This window comes from Molothrus aeneus, chromosome 16, assembly GCF_037042795.1.
Source record: "Molothrus aeneus isolate 106 chromosome 16, BPBGC_Maene_1.0, whole genome shotgun sequence".
In the NCBI taxonomy this organism is placed as follows: domain Eukaryota; kingdom Metazoa; phylum Chordata; class Aves; order Passeriformes; family Icteridae; genus Molothrus; species Molothrus aeneus.
In genome coordinates this window covers 1,699,832-1,726,206 of record NC_089661.1, presented here as the reverse complement: position 1 = coordinate 1,726,206, position 26,375 = coordinate 1,699,832, and the positions used below count along the sequence as shown (strand labels likewise).

Below are 26,375 nucleotides of genomic sequence, written 5' to 3'. Positions count from 1 at the left end.
GGGCCTGCGGGAGCCGCCGCGTCGCTGTGGTGACGGGACGCGAGCCCTCCGCCGAGTCGGGCAAGCCGCAGGTTCGAGCCCCGGCGCCGCACGGTTGGCTCCCGGTGAGGGGCTGCAGGATCCCCCCGGGGCGAGAGGGCCTCCAGAGCTGTGGGTGAGGGGCTGCAGGACCGTTCTGGGGCAGGAGAGCTTCCAGGCCCGTGGGTGAGGAGCCCTCGAGCCAGCAGAGGGCCTAGGCCCGGGGCTCAGGGGCTGTAAATGCACCCCAGGTCGGGAAGACCCCCGGGGCCGTCGGTGAGGGGCTGCAGCACCGTTCTGGGGCAGGAGAACCGCCAGGCCTGTGGTGAGGGGCTGCTGGAGACCCCTGGGTCAGTGAGGGGCTGCAGGACCGTTCTGGGGCAGGAGAACCGCCAGACCAGCGAGTCCACATCTGGAGGGGCTGAGGGGCTGCAGGACACACCAGGGTGAGAGAAGCCCCGAGCCCATCAATGCTGCCCTGAGGGAGCTGCCAGGCCCTGGGGGTGTGAGGCAAGGAGGCCGTGGGGTCCCTGGGGAGCCCTGAGGAAATCCCGAGGGTTTCACAAACCTGAGGAGCAGAAGGAGCTGCTCAGCATTTGGGAGCTGTGAGGGGACGGCTGGTAGCTGCCAGCCTTTGGCCCATGGGGTCACCATTAACTTAAAAAGGGAGTAAAAGAGAGCCAGGGATGTACTGGGAGTTGAGACCAGCCTGGCACAACAAACCTTTCCTGGGAGCAGCAGCTGGGTGAAGCTTACAGAGCTGAATAATTTTCACATTACATTTTTCCCAGTCCTCCCCCTGCACCTCGTGAGAGATTCGTCACTGCCAAAGCCCTGCACATTCAATGGTGTTTTGACAGCCAAGCCCTGAATAGCGCTTGCAGCCCGCACTGCTGTGTCCTGCAGAGGTATCTGGGAGAGGAATGGAGCAGTTTCATGTTTCTTTCCTCATTCTTTCTCCTGCAGAGCCGAGGAGGTCCCTGCGGGGCTGACTGGTAGGAAGGAGCCCGCTGCTGCAGCCCTTCTCAGTATGTCACAGCCAATACCAGTACAGATCACAGTCGTGAGTGCACAGGACCTGGTAAAGTTCTGAAAATATCTCTACTCATTTAATAAACAAGGCCAGAGCAATTCTGTGTGCACAGGGATCCCCTGTGAGAGCAGGCAGGGGGTGATAAGGCTAAAGGAAGGAGTGGTGGGAGTATCAGAGGTTCAGCAATGCCACACTGTGGCTTCCTCCTCCCTGCTGAGGAGTTCACACAGAGGAAAAGTCTTGTGAGGCACATAAATTGGGGAATACACCTCGCTAGTAGCAGGCCAGAGATAATGGGGTGAAATGCACCTCTCTGCCTCCTCTAACTGTATGGAAATGCAGGTTTTTTTAAGCAGAACATAGTAAAAATATGATCAATGAGACAAAAACCTGTGGAAGGACCTCACCTTGGGTGTAAAGCCAGAATTTCATCCCAGCTCCAGCTGTTTAAATCATATTGAAAGCAATAGGGTGGCTCTGGTTTAAAAAGGCAGTGGATCCAGTTCAAGGCTATGAGCTGGTGCCAATCAAACCACCACTGCTGTGATTTCCATGTGATGCATCCAGCTGTCCTTAAAGTCTTCCAGAGAAACTGACATTTGGGAGGGAATGTGGAGGAGAAGCTCAGCTCCTGCTGCAAGCAGAAAAAATGCAAATTCCTGCTTCTGCTCCAGCAGCAGACAGAAAAAGCAATCCAAAAGCACCTGCTTGAGGCTTTCACATTGTAGTATTGAAGTACCTCTTACACTGATGGATTCAGCAAACAGCAGCTTAGGTGAGGAATGAGGTGAGAGGAGGATAAACAAGGCTGGGAAGAAAAGACTGCTGGATTGATTGCATCTGGAATGTTGCTTTGTGGTTCTGATTGCTCCACCGTGAGAAAGGGCTGTACAAAAGGGAGGGGGGGTTACAAAAGGGCAATAATCACAGCAACAGGATGAAAAAAAAACCCGGCTGTAAGAATGTGGAATCCACTTCTAGCTATAAGTGTGGAATCTGCTTAATTAGAGGCAATGTAGAGAAGGATGAGAGAGGAGTCTTGGATAATTAATGGTACAGGGAAAGGTTAATTGGATTCTTCTGTTTAGCCATTCATAGGATGTATGCTCAAGGAGACAGTGAGAAGGGCTGAAAATTAAAACCAAGTGAAAGAGATCTCTTTTTGTGTAAGAACCAGCATGGAACTAATTACCCCAGTGACAGGGAGAGAGGGAGCTGAGGGTGTGTTAGGCATCCCTTTGCCTCAGCACTAAGGAAAAGCTGGGTTTGGGTACAATAGTCCTTGTGTTCAGCCACTTCTCTGTGGATTGAGAGCTAAACTGTGTTTCTGCTGCAGGGAGCCCTTTGGTACCTGCTGCCCAGCCCTTCCTGTGCTGTGGAGGTGCCCAATGCTGCCCCTGTGGGTCCCCACTGCCATGTGCTGTGCCTTCACTGTCCCTCTCCAGCCCTGTTTAAGCCCCTCTGTTTAGACATTTGAAATTCAAAGTAAAGTCTGAATCTCCTCATCTCTGATTAAAGCAAGTGGTATGAAGGTGGTGTAACAACAAATTGCAGAGCTCCCTAAGTGCTTGCTGGAGCCCTTCCTTTGATTTCACAGAATCATGTAGGTTGGAAAAGGCTTCTGAGACCATCAAGTCCAACCTTTAACCCAGCACTGCCAAGGACACCACTAAAGCATGTTCCCAAGTGTCACATGCACATGTCTTTTGAACACTTGTAGGGATGGGAACTCCCCCACTTCTCTGAGAAACCTGTGCCAGTGCCTGACCACCCTTACAGTGAATAAATTTTCCCTAATATCCAACCTAAACCTCCCCTGGCACAACTCAAGGCTGTTTTCTCTCTTGTCCATTTCAGGACATTTTGCACCACACGACATCCACAGGTGTCCTGTGAGCTCATCCCTGTAGCTCAGGAGCTTTCTTAGGAGACAGCAAAGGTCTCAAGCTTCCTGGAAGTACAAAAATATCAGTGGAGTATTTTGGGATTTGTTTTAGATGTGTCTTTCCTGAGGTGAAGCCTGAACCTCTCTATCTCCTTTGCCACAGCTCCTGATAATCTTTGGGGCATCACAGTGTGGTGAAACAGGAAATTTCCCTCCTAAAGACAGGGAATGGTGAGGTCTCAGTGTGGCCAAGCTCTGCTCCTCTTCCTCATTCCTGTGGTGGAACAGGCTCCCACAAGTGAGCCCTGTGCTGGTCACTGACCTGAGCTGCTGCCAGAGCAACTCTGATCCTGGGATGCTGCTGCAGAGCCAGCTGCTCTCTGAGCTCTTTTTTTTTTGACAGAAAACTCTCAAAAGCAACTTGCTGTTTGCATTGGTGCGTGTGGAGTACAACGGAGCAGTGCTGGGAGACTCCTCCAAGACTCATGTGCTGCCAGATGGGACAGCAGAGTACGACTTCAGCACCAGCTTTGAGTACAGCCCCGATGGGCCCAACTCCTTGGATGTCCTTGTGCAGAAACCAGTGCTCTGTAAGTAGCTGGTGCCAGATGTCCCACCTTGGAGCTGGGTGCTGTCGCTGCAGGAGTCACTGGTTCAGGAATAGCACTTCAGCAGCAGTGGTGGGAGGTTCTCAGCACTTCTTGTCCATCTCTGCCAGCTGGAAGAATCCCCTTTCATGTTGGCCCATGCTCCTTTGGCTTTGCTGTGCTTGTCAGCCTTGGGAGGTGAAGAGGAGCTCGTGCCAAAGCTCGCACAGACCCTCTCTGGTGCCTGACCTGCTGGTCCAAGGAATTCTGCCAGCTCCTCTCTTTTTATCTCCCTAGTGACACTGCTAGAAGTGGCATCAAAGGACAAGAAAAAAACAGAGAAAATAGTTCCTCTTGCCCAAGCTGTGGTGGACCTTCTACCTCTGCTGCAAGGTACAGCATTGAATTTTACAGCCTCCATGACCACTCCTTGCTCTGATCTCTGTTTATGGACCCCCGACTACAATTTATCTCCTTTGGACAAAGTAACCTTCATAGCTCTGCAAAATCTGACTCAGGGGGAGAGAGAGTAGCTCAGCATTCAGAATTCATTCAGAATGTAATCAAAATTCAGAACCATGATTTTGCCTCATGTAAGGTGTTCCTGCCCATGGCAGGGGGCTGGAACAAGGTGATCTTTAAGGTCCCTTCCACCCAGATCATTCCATGACTGTGATTCTTTGCAGAGGGTCTCACTTCAGGCTGCTCTCATTCCTGTTTCTTCCCAGGAGTGCGTTCACTGAAGGTCTTAGCTCCTTTGTATGCAGTGCCTGCCTCCCCATCAGCGAAGCTTTACCCTGAGGCCACGGTATGTGGAATTTGGAACTGTTCCTTCCCTCATTCAGCTCTCTGCTGCTTTTTAATGGGAGGGAGAGCATGACTCAGCTGCCTGGCTCATCACGGATGTGGTACAGCCCTATATGTTACAGGCTTGGAGGCCTTTCCCGCTCCCTCTGACGTCTGTCCCTGCTTCCCTCTGATAGGTGAGGTCGTGCTGGGAAATGTTAATGTGTGCAGCTACCCAATTGCTCTGCAAAAAATAACAAAGATGGAAAGCACAGTGCTGAAAACCCCCCAAAAGGCAGCGTCAGGGTCACCTGCCCAGCTTTATTAGCCTTCCTTTCTGCAGATGAAATGTCTGAGTCCATTATTGTACAAACTCTGACTGCCTTCCCTACAAGGTCCTTATTCATTCAGCAGGTTGCAAAGTACCCAGTGACTAAAATAGGGAATGAAGTATGAGGCTGGGAAAATGTGTCCAATTTTGCTGCTGAGCTGCCTGCCTGCAGTGAGCACCGGGAGCAAACTGGAGGGGTGGATATCCCATTAACAGCTCTGTGTTTAAGAGGAGTTCACAGTGAGCAAGGTGGGGGGGCACTCATTAGGGAGGACAGGTAATAAATGCTGACCAGCTGGTTTTCCCTCACACACCATCCATCCAGGGCTGGGACAGGTAATTAAAGGCTGCACACAGAGCATGGAGATAGGGCAGAGGCAAAGCTGTGGCTCTCTGAATCACCAGGGGAAAAGCACCATTTTCTACCCTTGATGTTCTTTCTCTGTGGCTCCTTTCATGAGACCCTGTCTCTTTCTCCACAGCTCATTTTATGAGACCCTTGGGGCATGTGCCATACCTCAGCCAGGCTGTGATTTAAACAAACAAACACCACAATTGAGCCAAATTGGTCCTGAGATTCCTTTCCTGTGCTGGGCTGTTTTCTTATACATCGAAGATGAGGCACAAGATAACATTATATGTTCTGGCCTTGGATTTCTGCTTGCTTCTCCCTAAGAGCAGGCAAGCTATAATTGTTTACTGGCTCGATTTTATCTTTGTCTCACAGGCTGGCCTTGAAGTGATAGTGAGCACCAAAGAGCTCCTGCTCTCTGGCACCCAGTTCTCAAGTGGGAACCTCCTGAGCATCACGCTGGAGGCAGCTTATTCTGTCCCTGAAGCCTTTACTGCTGACGCCCAGCAAAACTACATGGCTTGCTTGCAAATGCCAGCAGCTGGTGAGGTGAGAATGGCCCAGGCACGGTGACAGGGGGTTTGGCTGGGTTTGGGTTGTTCCCCCACCCCATGGAACAAGTGTCCAGGCACATGGGGTGCACAGCCTCTGTGCTTGTGCACCAGCAGCCTTTGTTGGGAGGTCTCAGAGTCTCTGTGGTGTGATGTGTTTCTTTAACACAAACAAAGGTCTGTTTGGAAAGATTTGGATTCAAACTGGCAGGGTTTTTTCCATGTGGCTCTTTATTTTTATTCCATTCTTTGTACGCGTGCGGTGGAGTGCATTTTCCAAGCCAGGCACCCTGTACTGTTGCTTTGCTTTGTTATCCCAGCTTGGAGCAGCTGGCTCTTGCTCCTGCTCCTGTTAGAAATGCAAATCCTTTTTTTCTCCTGTCTCTCTAGAAAGAATTGCCATTGCTCTTCAAGAATGGCATCCTGAAGGCTGATGGTGAAAAAGAACCATTTCCCCGGCCCAAAAACTGGCCCCTTGGCCCCATCCTGGCCCCTGATGCTCTGAACATACCTGACTCCTTCATTGTTGGTGGGCCCTATGAGGATGAGGATGGAGAGCTCAACAAAAGTGAGGTGAGGAAGGACTGGCAAGTTTAGAAGAGAGCCAGGAGGGATGGAGAGACTTGGTAAGAGAGGGAGGTGGGTGGTCACTGTGCAGTGTCCAGCACAGAGGTGGTTCTCCTGGGGCAGCAGACATGCTGACTCACTGCTGGAGACATCCCAGGGGAGAATGTGGCAGGTCTGGTCCCAGGAAACACCCACACTGAGCTGGGTTATCTCCCTTGAGCCAGGCACTTAACGCTGATGGCCTGATGGCGTCTGCAGGAAAGGCTGTCATCCTCTCTGTGGGGCTGGCCTGCCTTTGGGCACTTGGACACTTCTGTCTGACTCACATTCTCTCCTGGGGACACTTTTGAGGATGATGCAGTGCAGGCTGGGGAGTTTGCTGTCCTGGCTTTGACTGCACGCTGTTTCTCACAGGACAAGGAATTCAGGACCCAGGCTGAGAGCTCGAGGAGAGTCGTGTGGGACATGGAAACGCGCTGTTTCCTGGATGCTGATGCTGTGGCCATGTAAGGGACCTGAGCAACACAGCACAGAACGTGCTCAGAATGACCTGAGGCAAGGGGCTGCAACATGCAGGTGATCTTGGACCACTTAGGGGTCAAACTGTGGCTCTGCCCCACCTGCCATGGCTGCTGTGACTGTCTCTTGGCCACAAGCATTCACCTGAGCAAGGGCACAGCTCTTGAAGTGCCTTGAACTGCTGGCAGCAGCTTTGTTCTGCTGTGCTGGGAAAAGATGAATTGTCTGGAGCTGCTATCTCCAGGCCACAAATGCTCTCTTCCTGCTGCCAGCAGCTGGGGCTGGGGGCTGGTCCCTGCATAGCTTGAAGGAAGGGGCAGCAGTTATGGTGAGCAGACCTGGACTAGAGTGGCATCCACAGCTCTCCTCTGAGCTGCTAATTAAGTTTTTACTGAATCCCAAATACGTTCAAACCTTTCACTCCATGTGGGCACTCTTCATTTGCTTTTTTATTGGATAAGTGTTGCCTTTAGCAGCTCCAGATACGCTCACGATCAGGATGAGTGTTCCATTTATCTTTGAATCCTGCTATTTTCTGGTCTCAGCTGCATCATGGCTGTGCATTTCACAGCCAAATTACTCCTTGTGTGGAAATACTCACTTCTATCTCATTTGATTTTTTGAATTCTTTTCTCTACAAATCCATCCACCTGCCTGCTGGTGTCAGAGTCACCAGCCACACTGAATGCAAGCTCAAGATCCACTTGCTCTGTACAATTCAGGTTTTATACCAAAGTTAATCACATTCCTTCTCACTTATTTCTGAAGTAACTGGGGGAGAGAGAAAGCCCAATGTGTTGCTCCTCACTGTTGTTTTAAAGCTGGCTGTGCCATAAATGCACACAGCACTGGGTAGAGCAGAAAATGTACCCAGCCTGCCCCAAATCACAGTGTTCCCATGGCCTGAGGGTGTTTGCTGAGGGAATAGGGTGAAGCAAACCCAAGGGGAGCTGCTGGGGCACAGAGGAGGGTGGTGGGGCTCTCCAGCTGGGTTTCTGCATCTCCTCACTGCATCCTGCATCCCTTGTGCCCAGCCTGCAGAGGCGCATTGCCGAGTGCCGCCACTGGCCCGTGGAGCTCTGCAGGATGTCCTCAGGTGGCAAGGGGAAAACCAACAAACCTGACAAGGTAAAAGTGGGGTCTGGCTTGTGGAGTAGCATTGCATTAGCAGGCATTTTCCTCTTGAGGCCTTTGTGATACCAAAATCGGCCTTGAAGCTGCCAAAGTGAGTCAGAGAGCAGGAGGCTTTGTGGAAAATCAGCTTTATAGGGCTGTTAAATAATTACAGAGTCATATTTTTTCCTTATAGCTCTCACTGATGATCTGTGGTAGTTCACTGGAAAGAGGACAGGGTGACTTTTAAAATCACAGAATAGTTTGGGTTAGAAGGGACCCCAGACTCCACCTCCTTCCAGCCCCCTGCCACGGGCAGGGACACTTTCCACTAGACCAGGTGGCTCAGATGCTTGTCCAGCCTGGCTCTGAAGAGAATTAAAAGTAATTCACTGAGCTGATCTGTGGCCAGTGAGGTTTTGAAGCAGCTTGAGGAGGAAGTTCTTGCATTCTTTCTCAGGTAAGTTATGCCTTTGCATCTAAACCAGGGTGGTTTAACAGAGAAACAGCCCCTTAGAGAATGGTTCTGCTCCTGGCAGATGATTGTGTGAGAGCTCCTAATCTATCCCAGGGCAAAGCCATATAAGTTGGTGTAAATCCCTTTCAGCACTCACAGTGCCAGGATTTTGCAGCTCTGATGATGATCCTTCTAGCCAGGCCTCCCACACCTCCTAAGCCACTTGGTGTCTGTCCAACCTGAGATGCACAACTCTGGTAGGGTCACCTGGATTTCTAACCACACACAGCTGATAATCTTCCAGCTGTATCTCAACAAGACCATCCTGAGGAACAGCTGAGTGCAGGAATTAGAGAGAAAAGCTGCCCCATGGGGATTGGGATAAAATTAATATTCTACATATGGAATGACTCCAGTGTATTCATCCAGGTTGTCTCGGCTGCGTGCCAGTGACAGAACCATGGGCTCATCAGGTGCATCAGTTTGCTGTGTGGCCTTCTCTTAATGAGATTGGTGACCTTGTTCCCTTAAGGAGAATAACAGCGTGTTCAGGATCTCAGTCCCTTGCTCTGTGTTTCCAGAAAGATGAGGACAAGCCGATTGCCTTCCATGGTGTGGCATATGTCAACATGATGCATTTGCTGTGCCCTGGGGTGACGCAGATCCGAGGGGCCTTCCGTGTCTTTAACTACGAGGACAGTGAGGTCTTTGAGAAGGTGAGAGCAGCAGGCTCTGCTCCAGCTCTGCAGCTGGCTTTGCACTGGGGGCTTGGGAGCAGGGACAGTGGACAGAGGGTGTTTGGGAGCAGGGACAGTGGACAGGGGGTGATTGGGAGCAGGGACAGTGGACAGGGGGTGATTGGGAGCAGGCAGTGTGGACAGGGGGTGTTTGAGAGCAGGCAGGATGGACAGGGAGTGTTTGGGAGCAGGGACAGTGGACAGAGGGTGTTTGGGAGCAGGCAGGGTGGACAGAGGGTGTTTGGGAGCAGGGACAGTGGACAGGGGGTGTTTGGGAGCAGACAGGGTGCACAGAGGATGTTTGGGTGCAGGCAGTGTGGACAGGGGGTGTTTGGGAGAAGACAGGGTGGACAGAGGATGTTTGGGTGCAGGCAGTGTGGACAGGGGGTGTTTGGGAGCAGGCAGGGTGGACAGAGGGTGTTTGGGAGCAGGCAGGGTGGACAGTGTGCTGGTTGGAACTGGATCTGAACCTTGAGTGCCCTTCTGGTGATGGAGAAAATTAATGATACAAGCTTTTAGGTACAGGTTTTTCCAAGGCAGGAGATTTCTAGGGGGGAGTGAGCAGGTCTGGGGGCTGAGAGAGGCTTTGAATCTCACTCCACTCCCTCCTATGCCAGCATGATCCACGCTCCCCAGGCTGCAACATGGGCAAGGGAAGGGTGTTGCTGGGAAGAGCAAACAGTGGCTTTAAAAGGATTGCGTTACCCCCAGCAACCACCAAAAAAGCTGTCACTGGAGCTCTTTCAGCTCTAGCTCACCGAGGTTTATTTGTCTTTTCGTTTTTCCCCTCTCTGTTACTAAGAGTGACAATTACATCTCCATTTTCCCACAGTCTCTCCCTCCTGGAACAGACCTGAGCTTGTTTCAGGAGGGCACATGTACAGCCTGGTTATACCCCCCATGTTCCCTGTGGGGCTGTGGTCCAGGGGCTGGGTGAATTCCAGCCCTTCTCCTGCCTCCCTGCTCCCACTGGCTGCTGCAGAGCTGGGCTGGGCACAAATGTGTCTGCTGGGCTCAGCTTCCCTGCCATGAATAATGACCCCTTGGCTGCATGGTGCTGCTTGTCCTGTGCCATTTATCTGTCACAAGTGAAGTCCTTCTTTCTCCCCAGGTGCTTTGGGTTGCCTCTTGGTCTAAGGAGTTTCCCTACAGCTGCTCCATCCTCTCCCCAGGAACCCCATAACTCTTGCTAGCCCAGTTCTGTAACCAGGATGTGTGGGAGGGAACAGCCTGTCTGGGTGGTCAAACACTGTGTAAACACAAAGTCTGACAAACCTATTCCTTACAATTCCCTGATGTGTGTCAGGGTAGCAGCTCCACACAAGAAAATGAGCTGGGAGCCAAGGGATGCTGTCAGGCAGGTGGGGGCCCCCAAAAATGTGTGGAGCAGGCCTGGTGAGAGAAGCCAGATTCATCCAGCAGCCCTCATCACCAGGTACATCCATAGCTGTGGGGCAGGTCTAGGATCCCACCAGGAATTCAGGATCACGGATCTGGGTTCCAGCACATTCAGCACATATCTCAGGCAAGGACCAAGGGCCAGTCCTCAGTGAAAACACAGCTCTTTGAGGGAACATGGAGATACCCCCACTGAGTGTCATAGTCTGTCCTGAGGCTTCACAGCTACACAGGATCAGAGCTGGGCTGGAGCACCAGCAGCTGAACTCTAGGAGGAGAGAATGAGGTTACAAAACTTCTTAAGGCATTTAAGACCCTGACAGTGTGTTATGTGATGGGAGAGGTTAAGGCAAATGAGTGAGGAAGCCTGCTTTGTCCCTTGATTGTCTCTGTTTTTCAGACCAGAGTTCAGTACAGTATTTTCCGGGATCGCAGGTCACAGCTCAGTCTGGGCAAGGAAAGGCTGGGGACCTCTCCTTCCAGCAAAGCTGCTCCCAGTAAGGCTCAGAAGGAAGATTCCAATGCCATGGTAAGGTCTGGGGAGGTACCATGGTTGCTCTGGTTCTGTGTCACAGGAAGTTGGGACACACAGGAACCATGGATGGATGAGAGGTACTCATTATCCTAGAGCCATAGAATCTTCTCAACATGAAGGGAACCACAAGGATCATGAGTCCAACTCCTGCCCATGCACAGACACCCCAGCAATCCCACCCTGTGCCTGACAGTGTTGTCCAAGTACTCCTGGAGCTCTGGTAGCCTTGGGGTCATGACAGTGCCCAACCACCCTTTGGGGGAAGAATCTTTCCCTGACATCCAGCCTAACCCATCCCTGGCACAGCTCCAGCCATTCTCTAAGGTCCTGTTACTGGTCACAGAGAGCAGACATTGGAGCTGCTTCTTGTAAGGAAGCTGCAGCTTTCCCTTGTCTGAAATCCTAGGATGTGCTGCTTGAACTTGCAAAGATTTGATATTTATTGAGTCTGAAACAAGAGACATCTTTTCTTTTTCCTAAAAGTTACTGAGCCCATCCAAAATCCAGTTGTCAGATGGCACTGGAGAATCTGAAAATGTCACAAATCTCAGCCTGGAAGGACAGGTAATTATATCTCTCCAAAGAGAAGGAGAGACTGTAGAGCATCACTGTGCTGGTGTCTCACACCTTTCATGCAATTAAATTCCTCAAGAGTGAGGGGACAAGGGATGTTTTACGTAGATGTTGTCCCAGAGTTCTTCCAGTGACGTCCACCTGGAGAGCAGGCTGGCACACTGGGCTAGAAGGTCTCTGTAAATTGCCAGGCATTTATTTAAATTATCCCTTCATATTTTGGCTTCTTCCTCTGGAATGCACATTCATTCTGCAGGCAGATTGATTATCTGGGCTCTCTCCTTTTCCCTAGCCTGGTTTCTCGAGCTGGATTTTGCTGCTGTAACTCATTCCGAGGGTGGGTTATAAAACAAGCTGGATCTCTGCAGTTGGGAGATGTGTGGCTGTGTGCTCAGTATTTCACTGTGCCAGCACTGGCTGCAGACAGCACGACACAGGGAGCAATGTTTCTCTCCACAGCAATACAGCGAGGCAGGAACGTTCCTGGTGATGGAGATAAAGCTGGACAGGCCCCTGGTCCCAAAGCGGCTGCGGGAGGAGCTGGTCCAGCGGTGCGTAAGGATGGGCTGTGGGGCTGACAGCTCCTCTCTGCAGGCTGGAGAGAGCCTTGTACAGCAAACCCCCCTTGGAATACTCCATAAAGAGGGCCTGAGACAAAACCCACAGGAATCAGGGGGAGGATTTGGCCAGACTGCTTTAGGCGTGGCATCTGGTGTGTTGGGAAAACACTTGTTCATCCCAGCTGGCATCTCCCTGCCATTCCTCTCAAAACAAGAGACACCAGAGCAGCATAGCAGTGTCTGTGTTCCTGTCTGGGCTTTGTTTCCCTCTAATCCCCATGTGCTTGCCTCTTGCATGTGATGTTCAGTGGCTTGGTCAGTCCTGGCCACCAGCGTGGACTGCCCTGGGTAGTGCTGCTGTTGCTTCATCAGAGCCTTCTCTCATTTTTAGCTTTTCAGAAGTTTTCTCACAATGTTTTACCCATTCCTCAGCTTTTATGTTAGTTTTCATGTTGTTCTGCTGCAGAGCTGCTCTTTCATCTCTGCTGCTTTGAGACTTCAGTTCCTGTCCAGTGGCAGCCCTGCTGTGTTATGGGTTAGAAAGGCATAAAACATCTAATTTATGGAATAAAAAAAAAGAAAATGCAGCAGATGAATAAGGTATAAGAGGTGCAGGTTTATATCTCTCAAACAGAAATGTCATCCATTGAAGGTATATGTGTTGTCCTCACTGCTCCCTGCTGTCTTCCAGGAGGAACAGGCTGAGGAAGGTAAACCCCTATTAGAACAGACCTTTTCCTGGCCTATTTTATACATTTCTACTCTTCTGCACTGTGTGTGGATTCAGTGTCACTCCTCCTTGAACAAGGCCTGTGGCACCTTGGCTTGGTGGGATGGATCATGTTCTTAGGACTGAGGGTGTTCTGGAGTCCAGCAAGCAGGAAATAGTGAAAAAAAAATTAAATTAATTAAGGCTGGTTTGGCACCAGGGATTTTAATTCCAGAATCCCCAAATTATTCAGTTTGCAAGTGACCCCTGAAGGTCACCTAGACCAACGTTCATGTTCAACTGGGGCTCCCCAGAGCACGTTCCTCTATGTCCAGATGCTTTTTGGGTATATCCAGGGAAGGAGACTCCACAGAGGATCCTGCTCCAGTGCTCAGCCACCCTCACCTTATTAAAATCTTACTTAAAAATATGCTAATCCTAATGGAAGGTCATTGTAACTCCACAGAGGCCAGGCAGGGCTGGGTGGTGTCTGGGGGTCGATGTGTGGCCAGACTGGGCAGTGTTGGAACTGATGGATCAGGTGGTCTGGGCTGTTTAGTGACTCAGTTCTACAGAGCTTTCCTCAGGCTGGTTCCTTCCTGAAGACCTGTTCTGCAGAGCCAGGAGCTCCAAGATACAGCTCTGCTGCTCCAGGAGAGCAGTTTGGGTTGGCAATAAATGTTAACCCTGTCATGACAAGGCACAACCATCAGTTGTAGGGACCTGTTCACTCTTGGTCTGAGATTTCCAGTTTCCTCCCAGGTGCCTGGGAGGTGTCTTGGACACGATGGCAGGGTGGAGCCCTCACACTACACAAGCCAACATCCCTGGCAGTGGCTCTGCTGATTCTCCTCTGCTCTCACTGACAGGGTCAAGGAGCTGATTCCTCCCCGCCCTGCGCTGGCCCCGCGGACAGAAGGAGCCAAGAAGGTACGTGGGAGAGCTGTGGCCTGGCCACCATCCTGCCACCCCACCCTGCCCTCAGAGCCCTCATTCTCAGCCCACAGCAACGTGGGGATGAGGTTTGAAGAGATCAGGGGTGCAGAGCCACAAAGGTGGTGAAGAGTCTAGAAGGGAATAGGGAAATATGAGGAGTGTGAGGTCACTTGGAATGTTCAGCCTGGAGAAGAGAGACTGAGGGTGGAGCTCGTTGGGGTCTGCAGCTTCCTTACAAGGGGCAGCTTCAATCTCTGCTGTCTGTGAGCAGTTGGAGCTGTGTCAGGGGAGGTTTTAATGGATTTTAGGAAAAGAGTGGCTGGGCACTGCCCAGGCTCCCCAGGGAATGGGCACAGCCCCGAGGCTGCCAGAGCTCCAGGAGCATTTGGACAACACTCTCAGGGATGCCCAGGGTGGGATTGTTGGGGTGTCTGTGCAGGGCCAGGAGCTGGACTTGATCCTTGTGGATCCCTTCCAATTCAATATATTCTATGAAATACACAGAAAAGGAAACTTCTGTATGGGTTATCTCCACAGCAGTGTGCCTTGGGAACCCATCCATCACTCATGTTCACATCCCATTCAAAGGGAAGCCATGAAGAGATGGAGCAAAGGGAGGGAAGGCAGCCATGGGGGGATGTTTGGAAGGAAATGGGATGCTGGGAAAAGAGGCTACCAGCACCTGACATTTATATCCTGGGCAGTCCCAACAGTTTCTTGTCTCAGAGCAGCCCCTGTGCTTCATCAGACTCAGACAAACCTGAACAGAATCAGCCCTGACCTTTCTCAGGTCACCAAGAATTTTTGAGGACCGAGATTATGGAGGTTACAGGTTCTGCTGAAGAGGGCTGGCCATGGGTTTCAAGGCTCCCAGTAAATGAGATTGATTTACTCACAGCCAATTATATTGCTATAGGAGAGATAGCAGTGACTGGAATACTGGGTTGTGATGGAAAATCCTAGCAGGAAGGAGCTCTTTTATGTTTACCTGCAGATATTTTCTCAGCCCTCAGGCATGGACAGGAAAGGATGTGTGACAGACTAATTGAGACCTGAGTCAGGTGGAGTTAATGGGAGGCGTGGGCTGTGGCAAATCAAATACATATCAAGGTTGATTGCATAAGTGGCTTGTGAAATTTATTTATTTCTTTCCTAGGTGGTGGAAGATTATCACAAACGTGTCACCAGTGTTGCTGTTGCCATCCTGAGGGAGTACCATGAGCTTTTTGGGAAGCAGCTGCTTGACCAGGGAGTGATGGACCACGAAACCATGGAGGAACAGAAACGTCAGCTCAACTATGAGCTCAATACCTCTGGGAAATATTTTGCTTTTAAGGAACAGCTTAAGGTGAAGACTCCTTTGGGCTTTTTGCTTCCCTGCTTGTTTTTGTCCAGACACTTTCTCAGTGAGGAACTGCTGCTCTGTGGTGGTAACTCAGGATGATGTGGTGCTCCAGAATCCCTTCCTGTCACCTGGAGCTGTTGCAGTGAGCACTGAGGGACAGGATTCCCTTCTAATGGAGCAGGCACCAAGCTGCTTTGGTCCCACGCCAAGAGAACACTTCCTATCAATGGAAGCTACTCAGATCCATTTGTTCCATGCTCATAACCTGAGAAAGGCAGGGCTGGCTGTTCTCATATTCCCAGTCTGCCCCAGCAGGGGAAGGAGGTTCCACACTCTTCCTGGAGCCCCTCTCTCTGTCCTGAGGAGATGAGCCATCCACATTCTGTCCCTAAAGGCTGTCAGGGAGGTGGGAAAGGAAATCCCCCTTGCTTGCTTTTTTTTTTTTTTTTTGCTTTTATAAATGGTAGGCTGGATTTATTTCTCAGAACTAAGTTGGAGCTTCAGGCTCTGTCTGTGTGTGATTACAGAGCTGGTGGGGGGCACGGGAGGGAACCTGCCTTGTGCTATGTCCTTTGTGTCCACAGTATTCTGTGGTGAAGATTGTGAGGGAGAAATACCTGAAGACCACAGCATTTGAGACCAAGGAGCAGCTGCAGGCATTCCTCAGTGAGCTCTATGTGTACCTCGTGGACCACATGCACATGGCCCTGAACAAGGTGGGGGAAATGGGGGTCACTCAGGCCAGGGCTTCCCTCTGGGTCCAGGGCAGGGGAAGGACTGTTGCCTTCAAGGCAGAAGCAGGTTCATGCTTTCATCTGCTGGGGTTATCACTTGTAGACCATGAGCCACACTCGAGGCAGGGATCCAGTGCCTTTGTATCTCACTGCTCAAAATCCTGGGGGAGGTGTGAGATGGCACTGGTGAAGCTGCTGTAGCTGGCACATGGTAAGGGTGGCTGGGCAGAGCAGGAGCTGGGGTCACCAGTGAGAGGTCCCACTGAAGTTTGTCATCACTTTGATTTAGGGAATGCTGTGAATAATCATAGGATCACAGACAGGTTTGGGTTGGAAGGGACCTTAAAGCTCATCTCATTCACTCCCTGCCATGGGCAGGGACAGCTCCCACTATCTCAGGTTGCTCCAAACCCCATCCAGCCTGGCCCTGGACACTTGCAGGGATCCGGGGGCAGCCACAGCTGCTCTGGGCCCCCTGTGCCAGGGCCTGCCCACCCTCACAGGGAAGAATTCCTTTCCAATATCTGACCCTGCCCTCTGGCAGTGGGAAGTCCTTCCTCCTTGTCCTGTCCCTCCATGTCCTTGTAAAAATTGATATTGCCCTATGCCTGTGTGGCAGATGTACCTGGGAATGGTGGGAACGTGTCCCAGCACAGAACAGCTTGCCCTTCCCAGTGCCAGCCCCAGCCATACTGGTCTGTGCTGTGTGCAGTGCTGGTGTGGGAGCTGCTGCCATGCTGGGATCCCACAAAGCACTCTTCCCTTCCCCAGGGCTAACACTGTCTCCTTCCCTACCAGCTCCTGTCTGGGGAAGATGTTTCTGCTGCCCCTCCACCCAACACGACCAGGAAGCAGCTCTTGCTCTTTGCTCGTGAAGCTGAAGCCAACAAGGACCTCAAACTGGCCTCTCTGTTCTACAATCAGGTGAGGGAGCCCCAGATGTCTCCTTCCATCACCTGTGAGGACTGGCACAGCCCAGCAGCACAGTGGGGCCACTGCTCACAGCTCAGCCAGCCCCCACTGTGCTGGAGAGAGGGAGGAAGGAGCTGAGCATCACCAGGATACTCAGGCTGAAGTAGGATTTGGAGGGATTTCCCAGGGAGATGCTGCTCTCTGCAGGATGTGAGATTGTCCCTGGCCAGGTCACTGAGGACTCCAGCCTCGAGGCCAGGGGAAATGGGATGTGCAGGGTCAGTTCTGGGGACACTGGGCCCTAGGAGGTGTCAGCTGGAGCTGGAGGACACGTGTTAGGTGGAGAAGACTTAGAGGAAGTGGGCTTCCAGCACAATCCCATTTAGGGGACACCTTTGCATGGGACAGACAAGGTCTTGATTCCTGCTCAGCTGGGCTGGGGTGGCCAGGGAAGCTGTGGTCATTCCAGAACTGCCTGCCCAGTCCATGGCTCTGCTGAGCCTGCCTGCAGTGATGATCTCTGTTGTGCAGAGAATAGCTCGGGACCAGCGCAGCATCCAGGCCTGGCTGGACTATGGAGCCTTCTGCCTCCTGTATGAGGATGCCACCAAAGCCCAGGAATGCTTCCAGCAGGCTGTTTGTCTGGACCCCCAGCACATCCAAAGGTGCTGAGTGCTCCTGGTGGGTGGGTGGGGAGGGTGTGGAGTGTATCCCCCACACCACTGCTGGGGCTGCAAGGCTGACTGCTCTGCCCCTGCCCCAGCCTGCTGCTCTGTGGGATTGTGTGTGTCAAGCTGCAAACCTATGAAGAGGCGGAGATTTTCTTTGAGGATGCCTGCTGCTTGGAGCCATCCAGCATCATAGCCTGGACCCTTGCAGGTACAAAACCAAGCCAGTCTGGTGCTCAAGGTATTCCTGTGGAGCCAAGCATTGTTCCTGCCCCCAGTCCTCTTCTCCCTGCTCCAAGCTGAGGGCTAAGAGAAGCATTTTGCTTCCTTTGGGTGTGTGCTGATGCTGCTCTGTCTCTCCCACAGGTTTGTTTTATGAGCTGCAGAATAATTACATTCAGGCAGAAAGGAGCTTTCGTGAGGCTAAGAAGCTCCTGCGAGCCGAGCTTGAGGAGGAGAGGAGAATCCTTGAGGCTGCTGAGGCAGAAGGGAAAAAGCCCAGTTCTCCCAGCACAGGGCCAGGTAACAGACAAACCCAGGAGGTGCCCTGACACCAGCAAGAGGGGTGGATCTATGTGGTGAACAGTGGAAGGAGGAGAGTTTTTAAGAGGAGAAGTACAAAGGATAAAGGTAGAAGATGTGGACTGTGAGCCAGAACAGAATTCCGTGGAAGCAGTCGCTGTGAGTTCCCCACACAGCAATCCAAAGGGCAAACCAGCTGCTTGGCAGTGACCCTGAGGCCAAGGCTTTCTTTGGAGCTCCTCTGAGTCCAGCCTGAGCTGAGGCTGTCTGTCCTGAGTCCCAAATATTTGGCCAGGCTGCAGGAAATGCTGACTGGCTTTATTTTTAACATTATCACCACTCATGCACAGTGCCTCAGGCAGGCAGGCTCATGACACATGCGGGTTTTTGTCCCTTCTGATTGTGAGGAAAGGGATATTCATAGAATCATGGCATGACTAAGGCTGGAAAGGACCTCCAAGATCAAGTCCAACTGTTAACCCAGCACTGCTGTGTTCATCACTAGCCCATATCCCCAGCTGTCACATCCACATGGCCTTTGAACATTTCCAGGGATGGGGACTCCACCACTGCCCTGGGCAGCCTGATCCAATGCCTGACCACTCTCTCTGTGAATAAATTTTTTGCTATCATCAAACATAGACTTCCTTGATGCAACTTGAGGCTGTTTCCTCTCATCCTGCCTCATTTATACCTGTTTCTGGCTTCACATGGTAATCTTGTGCCAAAAACCCCAGCCCCAGGTATTGCCTCCTGCAAAGAAATTTCTTTCCAGCTTTGAAAACCTGGTAGATATTTTATATTTTCTCTCTCTTTTTTTTTTTGTTTGTTTTTTTGTTTGTTTTTTTTTTGTTGTTTTTTTTGGTGGTTGTTGTTGTTGTTGTTGTTGTGTGGAATCATGTTCTAAACTGGGAAGTTTATGGCTTCCCACCTAATGGTTCTTGGGGGTTTAATTCCAGAGAAGATTCCAGATGGCTCAGCTGACAAACCACCAGAGGTCATGGAAGGTGGGACACCCAAGGAAGAGGCTACAGCAGTGCAGGAAGCCCCAGAAGGTTTGGGAATGGGGACATGGAGAGCTGGGAGATGGTCCTGTGGGAATGGTGGGGAGTAATGTGGGAGCAGTGAGCCATGGTCCCCATGCTGCCAGGGCCTGTTGTCTCTCTGAGCCAGGGAATCTGCAGGCAAAGCAAGTTCACTCTGATTTTCAGAGCAGCACATCTCAGGATGGACAGCCAGCAGGTGAATGCAGCTCTCTCTCTCACATCACTGCTCCCTGCACTTTCCTTTTCTTCCTCCTGAGATGCCAGCTCTTAAAGGGTCCCCAGGGATCCCCTCTGGTTGTGTGGTGTGGGATCTGCCTCCTCCACAGCCCCTGTGGTGGTGGAAATGGCAGTGCTGGCTGCCTCAGGGCCCCCTGGTTGCTTTGAGGAGGCAGGAGCCTCACTGTATTTGTCTCTGATCAGCATCATTCATAAAATTCCACCTTTTTTCCTCTAGGTTTGGACTGGAAAATTAGTGGGTGAAGAGTGTAATTTCTTTTCAGATCTCCTACAAAACTTAAGCCCTTCAGAAAGAAATGCTGAGTTAATCTCTGTTTCAGGCTCCCCTGCCACCTCCTGGGTTTTGCTCCATGTTGCAGGGATTTTTCTGTCTCCACTGGGATGCCAGGACCTGCTTTGGCTCCAGAAATAAAAACCCCACTTTGGGACTGACAGAGACACATTTTCTTGCAGCTCCAGAACCTCAGCCACCTCCCCGCACAATCTTCATGAAGTCAGTGGAATTCCTGATGAAATTCAATGCTGTCCGGGTCAGTTTAGCAGGAGGAGTGGGGAGGGTGGCTGGTTTATTCCCAAAGAGCTCCAGCCCGCCCCTTTCTGGGCCTCAGAGAATGAGCCGTGGCTACTCCAGAGGCTGAGCACAAGAGGGAGCAAAGCCACCACTGCCCAGAGATGCAAAAGTGTGGCCAGACAGAGTGTGGAGCCCACAATGCTGGCTGTGGACACAGCCCAGCACTGCCTGCTGCAGAGGAACAGCTCAGAAATGGTACAGGGCATTCAGAGATGGGATCCATTATTGTGGTGCTCCCAAGATGCCTGAACTCCTGTGATTCAGACACTTGTGTATGCTGGAGGGATTTTTGTATCAACTGTGGAATGTGCCTGTCCTAGCAAGTCATCTCTGGGACATCTCTGGTTGTCACGTTGTGCTGCCTGTCTAAATTTGACATGGCAGAAAGAGTTGCTTAAAGCAACTAAATGGAATCCTGGAATGGTTTGGTTTGGAAGGGACCTTGAAGTTCATCTCATTTCAACCCCCTGCTCTGGGCAGAGGCATTTTCCACTAGATCAGGGATACCTTCCACTAGACCAACATTCAAAAGAGGGGAAAAAGAAATTTCCTTTGTGTTTTCTGTTTGTGGAAGTCAGAGTGGTGTCAGTCAGCTCTCCTGCCCTGTCCTGCTGGGGTGTCCATGGTGTCCCTGCTCCCCTAACCACCCCCTGTGCTGTTCCTCCCCAGTTTGTTCACAAGGCACTGGCCCACGAGCTGCTGAGCCTTCAGGGAGGCCCCACCTGTGCCTACTACCTGGCCCTGGGCTGGACCTACCAGCTGCGGGAGGACCTGCCCAGATGGGAGGAGTGTCTGCGCGAGGCCGTGCGCATCGAGCCCTTGGTGTGTGAGAGCCCAGAGCCCTGCTTCATTCCCAATTTACATACAGAGCCCTGCTTCATTCCCAATTCACCATTCCAGAGCCCTGCTTCATTCCCAATTTACATACAGAGCCCCTGCTTCATTCCCACTTCACCATTCCAGAGCCCCTGCTTCATTCCCAATTCACCATTCCAGAGCCCCTGCTTCATTCCCAATTTACATACAGAGCCCCTGCTTCATTCCCACTTCACCATTCCAGAGCCCCTGCTTCATTCCCAATTCACCATTCCAGAGCCCCTGCTTCATTCCCACTTCACCATTCCAGAGCCCCTGCTTCATTCCCAATTTACATACAGAGCCCCTGCTTCATTCCCAATTCACCATTCCAGAGCCGCTGCTTCATTCCCACTTCACCATTCCAGAGCCCTGCTTCATTCCCAATTCACCATTCCAGAGCCCTGCTTCATTCCCACTTCACCATTCCAGAGCCTCTGCTTCATTCCCAATTCACTATTCCAGAGCCCTGCTTCATTCCCAATTCACCATTCCAGAGCCCCTGCTTCATTCCCGATTCACCATTCCAGAGCCCCTGCTTCATTCCCAATTCACTATTCCAGAGCCCTGCTTCATTCCCAATTTACATACAGAGCCCCTGCTTCATTCCCAATTCACCATTCCAGAGCCCCTGCTTCATTCCCGATTCACCATTCCAGAGCCCCTGCTTCATTCCCAATTTACATACAGAGCCCCTGCTTCATTCCCAATTCACCATTCCAGAGCCCCTGCTTCATTCCAAATTTACCATTCCAGAGCCCCTGCTTCGTTCCCAATTTACCATTCCAGAGCCCCTGCTTCATTCCCACTTCACCATTCCAGAGCCCCTGCTTCATTCCCACTTCACCATTCCAGAGCCCCTGCTTTGTTCCCACTTCACCATTCCAGTGTAGTCCAGAGCATTCCATGGGAGGGCAGTCAACCAGGCTGTGGCTGCAGCACTGCTGTCCTTGTTATCCCATTGTCACAGCCTCCTGTCACTCCCTGCACAGGCAGGCAGCATCTCAGAGCCTGTCTCTGCCTCTGCCTCTCTACATCTGCCTTTCTTTTCTCTCTCAGGTATATCCTGTTCCTCTGTCCCTGGGTGGGGGAGTTGGGTTTGTTTCATGACAAACAAAGTTGCTATTGAGCTCTCTTTGGGGAGGCAGAGTGAAAGGAAGGCAGGGGGAAGATGACACCTGGGAATGCTGTGTGCAGGCAGGACACTGGGCAGGGAGCTGGAGGGGGATCCCATTGCTGGTGTCCTGCAGGCAGCCCACTGAGCTTAACTCTCTCCATAAACCCTGATATCACAGAATCATGGAATTGTTTAGGTTGGAAAAGCCCTCTGAGATCATCAAATCCACCCATTCCCCAGACCACCGTGTTCACAATTAAACAATGTCCCCAAGTGCCACATCCACACAGCTTTTAAATCTCTCCAGGGATGGTGACTCCACCACTGCCCTGGGCAGCTGTGGCAGTGCCTGACCACCCTTTCCCTGAAGAAATTCTCCCAATATCCAATCTGAACCTGTCTTGGCATAACTTGAGGCTGTTTCCTCTCATCCTGTCCCTGTTGTCTTGAAGCAGAGCCTGACCCCCACCTGGCTGTCCCCTCCTGTCAGGAGCTGTGCAGAGCCACAAGGTCCCCCTGAGCCTCTTTTTCTCCAGGCTGAGCCCCTTTCTCAGCTCTCTCAGTTGCTCCTGGTGTTCCAGCCCTTTCCTCAGCTCTGTTCCCTTCCCTGCACCCGCTCCAGCCCCTCAATGTCCCCCCACAATTGAGGGCCCACAACTGGACACAACACTGGAGCTGTGGCACCCCCAGTGCCCAGCACAGGGCCACAAGCTCTGCCCTGCTCCTGCCAGCCACACCATGGCTGGCACAGGCTAGGGACCATTGGCCTGCTTGCCAGCTGGGCACACCTGGCTCTGCTTCAGCTGCTGCCAACCAGCACCCCCAGGTCCTTCCTTTGCCACCAGGCAGCTTCCAGGCACACTGTCTCCAGCCTGGAGCACTGCCCAGGGAGTTGTGATAACACAATGAAACACTGCTCAGCTCCTCCTTTCTGCTGCTTGCAGTGTCCCAGCCCCCCTCTCAGGTGTTTCTCCCATCTGTGTCTCACTCCTGGTTTTTGGTGCACAGAATCCAAATGTCTGGGCTCAGAAAGGGCACCTGTGCTACCTGCAGAAGGACTTTGACAAGGCAAAGGATTGCTACGAGCGAGTCATCAGCTTTGAGGAGGATGCTGCAGACATGCACTTTGTGTACCTGCGCCTGGGCTCCATCTACCTGGACGAGAAAGAGGTGAGCAGCCAGCAGGGCTGTGGAGGGCAAGTTAGCACAGAACAAATCACTGCTGCAGCAGCAGTGGGGCCAGTGGGTGTCTGAGCCCTGTGGCAACAGGGTGTTTGGCAAAGCCCTGTGTGTCTGTGGGGTGATGCAGAGCGTGTGTGTGTCTGTCTCTCTCCTGGCAGTACGGCCGGGCCAAGCACATCTACCTGCTCGCCTGTGACAACTCTGCCTCCTGCCTCACCTGGCTGGGCGTGGGCATCGCCTGCTACAGGGTGAGTGCAGCTGCCTTCCTGTCCTCTGGGCTTCACTTGGTGGCATGGGACACAGGGCTTGGCTTTTGCAGGATCCCCTTGTTTAAAGCAGCTCTTGGCTGCCCGTGAGCCAGTGCTGTGACAGCCCCAGCCTGGCACCCAGATGGTGTCACCTTCAGCCCCTGCTCTGGGAACTGTGGTGGTGTTTGAGGGTCCCCAGGATGAGGGAAGAGATGAGAATCTTGACTCTGTGTTTCAGAAGGCTGATTTATTATTTTATTATATATATTATATTAAAAGAAAATTATATACTAAAACTATACTAAAAGAATAGAAGAAAGGATTTCATCAGAAGGATTGAAAGGAATGAATAATGAAATCTTGTGACTGATCAGAGAGTCTGACACAGCTGGTCTGGGATTGGTCATCAAGTAAAAACAATCCACGTGAGACCAATCAAAGATGCACTTGATAAACCATCTCCAGACCACAGCCATCAGATAATTATTGTTTACATTTCTTTTCTGAGGCTTCTCAGCTTCTCAGGAGAAAAATCCTAGCAAAAGGATGTTCATAAAATATCACAGTGACACAGATCAGCCAACCTTTCCCTCATCCCAGCTCCTGGCAGCACCTCCTTCCACAGGGTGTCATGGCAAACAACCTGGGCTCTGCTTTGAGTTCCTGCCTGCACATGACCTGCATGTCACCAAGGCACAGGGTGGGATGTCAGCAGGGAGGAATCTCGGTGCTTTCCCTGTCCAAGGGAATCCAGCACTTCTGAAGGGCTGCCAAGGACACCCAGCCACCAGCAGTGCAGTGTCTCCCCAAGGGACACCTTGCCAGCTTCCTCCAAGGGAGTTTGGCTGAGGAATCAATCAAGGAAGGAATTTAAACTTCTGCTCCCCCTTGGCCAAATGTTTACCTCCTGGGAGGCTGTGGAATCAGGTTAGGGAGGTGAGTGGTGGCCTGGACACCAGCTACCCCTGCATGCCCAGAGCTGCTGCACAGCAGGAATAGGGAGCAGGAACACAGCCATGTTTCCTCATGGAGCTGGATCACTCAGTTCCTGGAGGTGAAGGGCTTTGTGCTGCTTCCCTTACAGCTGGAGGCTAATTTAGAAATAGTGTGTGATTCCATGGGGGTCAGCAGTGGGAAGCTCCTGCTCCAGACTGGAGATCTGGGTGCTCTGGCACTGAGGATAACTTCTTGTCTGTGCCCTAAATCCTTTCCCCCACGTTTCTCTCAGGGAAGCCCTCCTAGGAGCTTCTGTTGCACTTCTGCTGTTAGAGCAATGCCTGTTCAGTTGGGAAGCCCTTTCTGCCTGCTCCTTGTCATTTGTCCATGCCTCTCCTTCTCTCCCTCAAGCTGGAGGAGATGCTGGAAGCAGAAGATGCTCTCTCTGAAGCCAATGCCCTAAATAACACCAACGCTGAAGTGTGGGGATATCTCGCCCTCATCTGCCTGCAGGTGAGTGCCCAGCCCGTGCCAGCCTGATGGGGTAGGGGTTCATGGGGGGTTTGTTGGGCTCCTGGGGGGGTTGGCATCTGCTCATGAACCTGAAGAGCTGGTGAAGAGCTCTGTGATAAAAAGTTTGGGACTGTTTACGGGGAAAGGAAGTGCTTGGATGGCAAAAGCAGCACCCTGAGGCACTGACTGCCCCAGGGCGTGTCCCCCCTGCTGAACTTCTTACAAATGGCATTCCACAGAGATCCCATGGCACCCTAAATCCTGGGATCCTATTGGGCCCCCTCATGACAAGGCAGATACTGGGGGGCTGGAGTGTGTTCATTGAAGGGAACAGAGCTGGGAAGGGGCTGGAGCACCAGGAGGGGCTGAGGGAGCTGGGAAAGGGCTCAGCCTGGAGAAAAGGAGGCTCATGGGGGACCTTGTGGCTCTGCACAGCTCCTGACAGGAGGGGACAGCCGGGGTGGTTGGGCTGTTCTCCCAGGGAACAGGGACAGGACAAGGGGAAACGGCCCCAAGCTGTGCCAGGGGAGGTTTAGGATGGATATTGGGAAAATTCCTTCATGAAAGGGTGGTCAGGCCCTGGCACAGCTGCCCGGGGCAGTGGTGAGGTCCCCATGCCTTTTGGGATTTAAAAGGCGCTTGGATGTAGCACTTGGGGACATGTTTTAGTGGTGGCCTTGGCAGTGCTGAGGGAATGGGTGGGTTGGATGCTCTCGGGGTCTTTTCGTGCCTGACGCACCCCAGGATTCGCTCCCCGGTGCTGTGTTGCAGGGCGGGCGGCAGCTGGAGGCAGAGCAGTGTTACAAATACACCGTCAAGGTTCGTGTCCGTGCCCTGCGGGGCGGGCGGTGCCGCGGGCCGGTCCCTGTCCCGCCGGTGTCGCAGCCGGGGCACCGAACAGCCCCGCGCAGCCCGGCCCTGACCGCGCTCCCCTTTCCCGCAGCTCGGCCTGCAGAACGGCGCGCTGCTGCAGGAGATCCGCGAGGCCCAGCACCGCTTCGGCTTCGGCGACCCTTCGCTCTGAGCCCCGCGCACATAAAATCCCCTGCCCCGAGCGATCGTGCCCGGCTCTGTCGCGATTGTCTCGCGACCGCGGGGAGGGGAAAGGGGGCGGGGCCAGAACCCGGGGGCGGGGCTGGGGGCGGGACATGGTCACGTGACCGTCCGTAGCGCGCCGCTGATTGGCTGCAGCCGCGCGGGACGGTTGATCCGACGGCGCGCGCCATGGCGGCAGGTGGGGGGGCGCCGGGGGCGACAGCGGGGACGGGAGGGGGGACATGGGGCAGTGGGGGTGTGACCGGGATGGGGGGACACGGGGTAATGGGGGTGTGACCGGGATGGGGGGACACGGGGTAATGGGGGGACACGGGGTAATGGGGGTGTGACCGGGGATGGGGGGGCACGGGGGGACACGGGGCAGTGGGGGGACATGGGGGGACACGGGGCAATGGGGGTGTGACCGGGATGGGGTGACACGGGGGGACATGGGGCAGTGGGGGTGTGACCGGGGATGGGGGGACGTGGGGCATCAGTGGGGTGCGGGAACCGCGGCGTCACCGGGGATGGGGTTCGGAGCACGGCGGTGTCACCGCGGATGGGGCAGCTCCGGCGGGGCTCGGAGCACAGCGGTAACGGGGGCGGGGTGCGGGACATCCAGAGCACGGGGGTACCGGGGTGAGGGGCCTGTGCGTTTGGAGAGTGGCGGTAACAGGGATGTCACTCGGGCTGGGTTGGTTGGATTCGGGCTCGGGGTCCTCACTTGGGCTGGGGCTTGGGGCACTGTCACTGGGCAGGGGGGTACCGGGGGGGCAGTGAGCACAGGGGTGTCGCTGGGTCCGGGGG

At 52.8% G+C, this 26,375-nt stretch overlaps 1 protein-coding gene across 1 annotated transcript; it reads left to right on the top strand.

Annotated features, from left to right (window-relative positions):
* The first annotated feature begins 39 nt into the window (after positions 1–39).
* On the top strand, positions 40–25,587 carry CFAP70 (cilia and flagella associated protein 70). Its single transcript, XM_066560889.1, has 27 exons — positions 40–104; positions 985–1,099; positions 3,340–3,526; positions 3,821–3,916; positions 4,252–4,331; positions 5,368–5,541; positions 5,934–6,116; positions 6,525–6,616; positions 7,664–7,757; positions 8,781–8,915; positions 10,735–10,863; positions 11,902–11,993; positions 13,581–13,641; positions 14,804–14,995; positions 15,577–15,708; positions 16,525–16,650; positions 17,170–17,303; positions 17,402–17,517; positions 17,673–17,828; positions 18,788–18,883; positions 19,565–19,641; positions 20,352–20,504; positions 22,663–22,824; positions 22,995–23,084; positions 24,432–24,533; positions 25,305–25,352; positions 25,477–25,587. The coding sequence occupies exons 2-27, from the start codon at positions 1,049–1,051 to the stop codon at positions 25,555–25,557; spliced, it is 3,039 nt and encodes a 1,012-aa protein (XP_066416986.1). The 5' UTR covers positions 40–104; positions 985–1,048; the 3' UTR covers positions 25,558–25,587.
* The last annotated feature ends 788 nt before the right edge of the window (positions 25,588–26,375 follow it).

Bases quoted from the DNA above. Each gene is read 5' to 3' on its own strand.
- CFAP70 (XM_066560889.1), top strand. From the start codon at position 1,049: ATGTCACAGCCAATACCAGTACAGATCACAGTCGTGAGTGCACAGGAC. The intron at 17,829-18,787 runs GTAACAGACAAA...GTTTAATTCCAG, and splicing joins TTCTCCCAGCACAGGGCCAG to AGAAGATTCCAGATGGCTCA. The intron at 23,085-24,431 runs GTGAGTGCAGCT...CTCTCCCTCAAG, and splicing joins TGGGCATCGCCTGCTACAGG to CTGGAGGAGATGCTGGAAGC.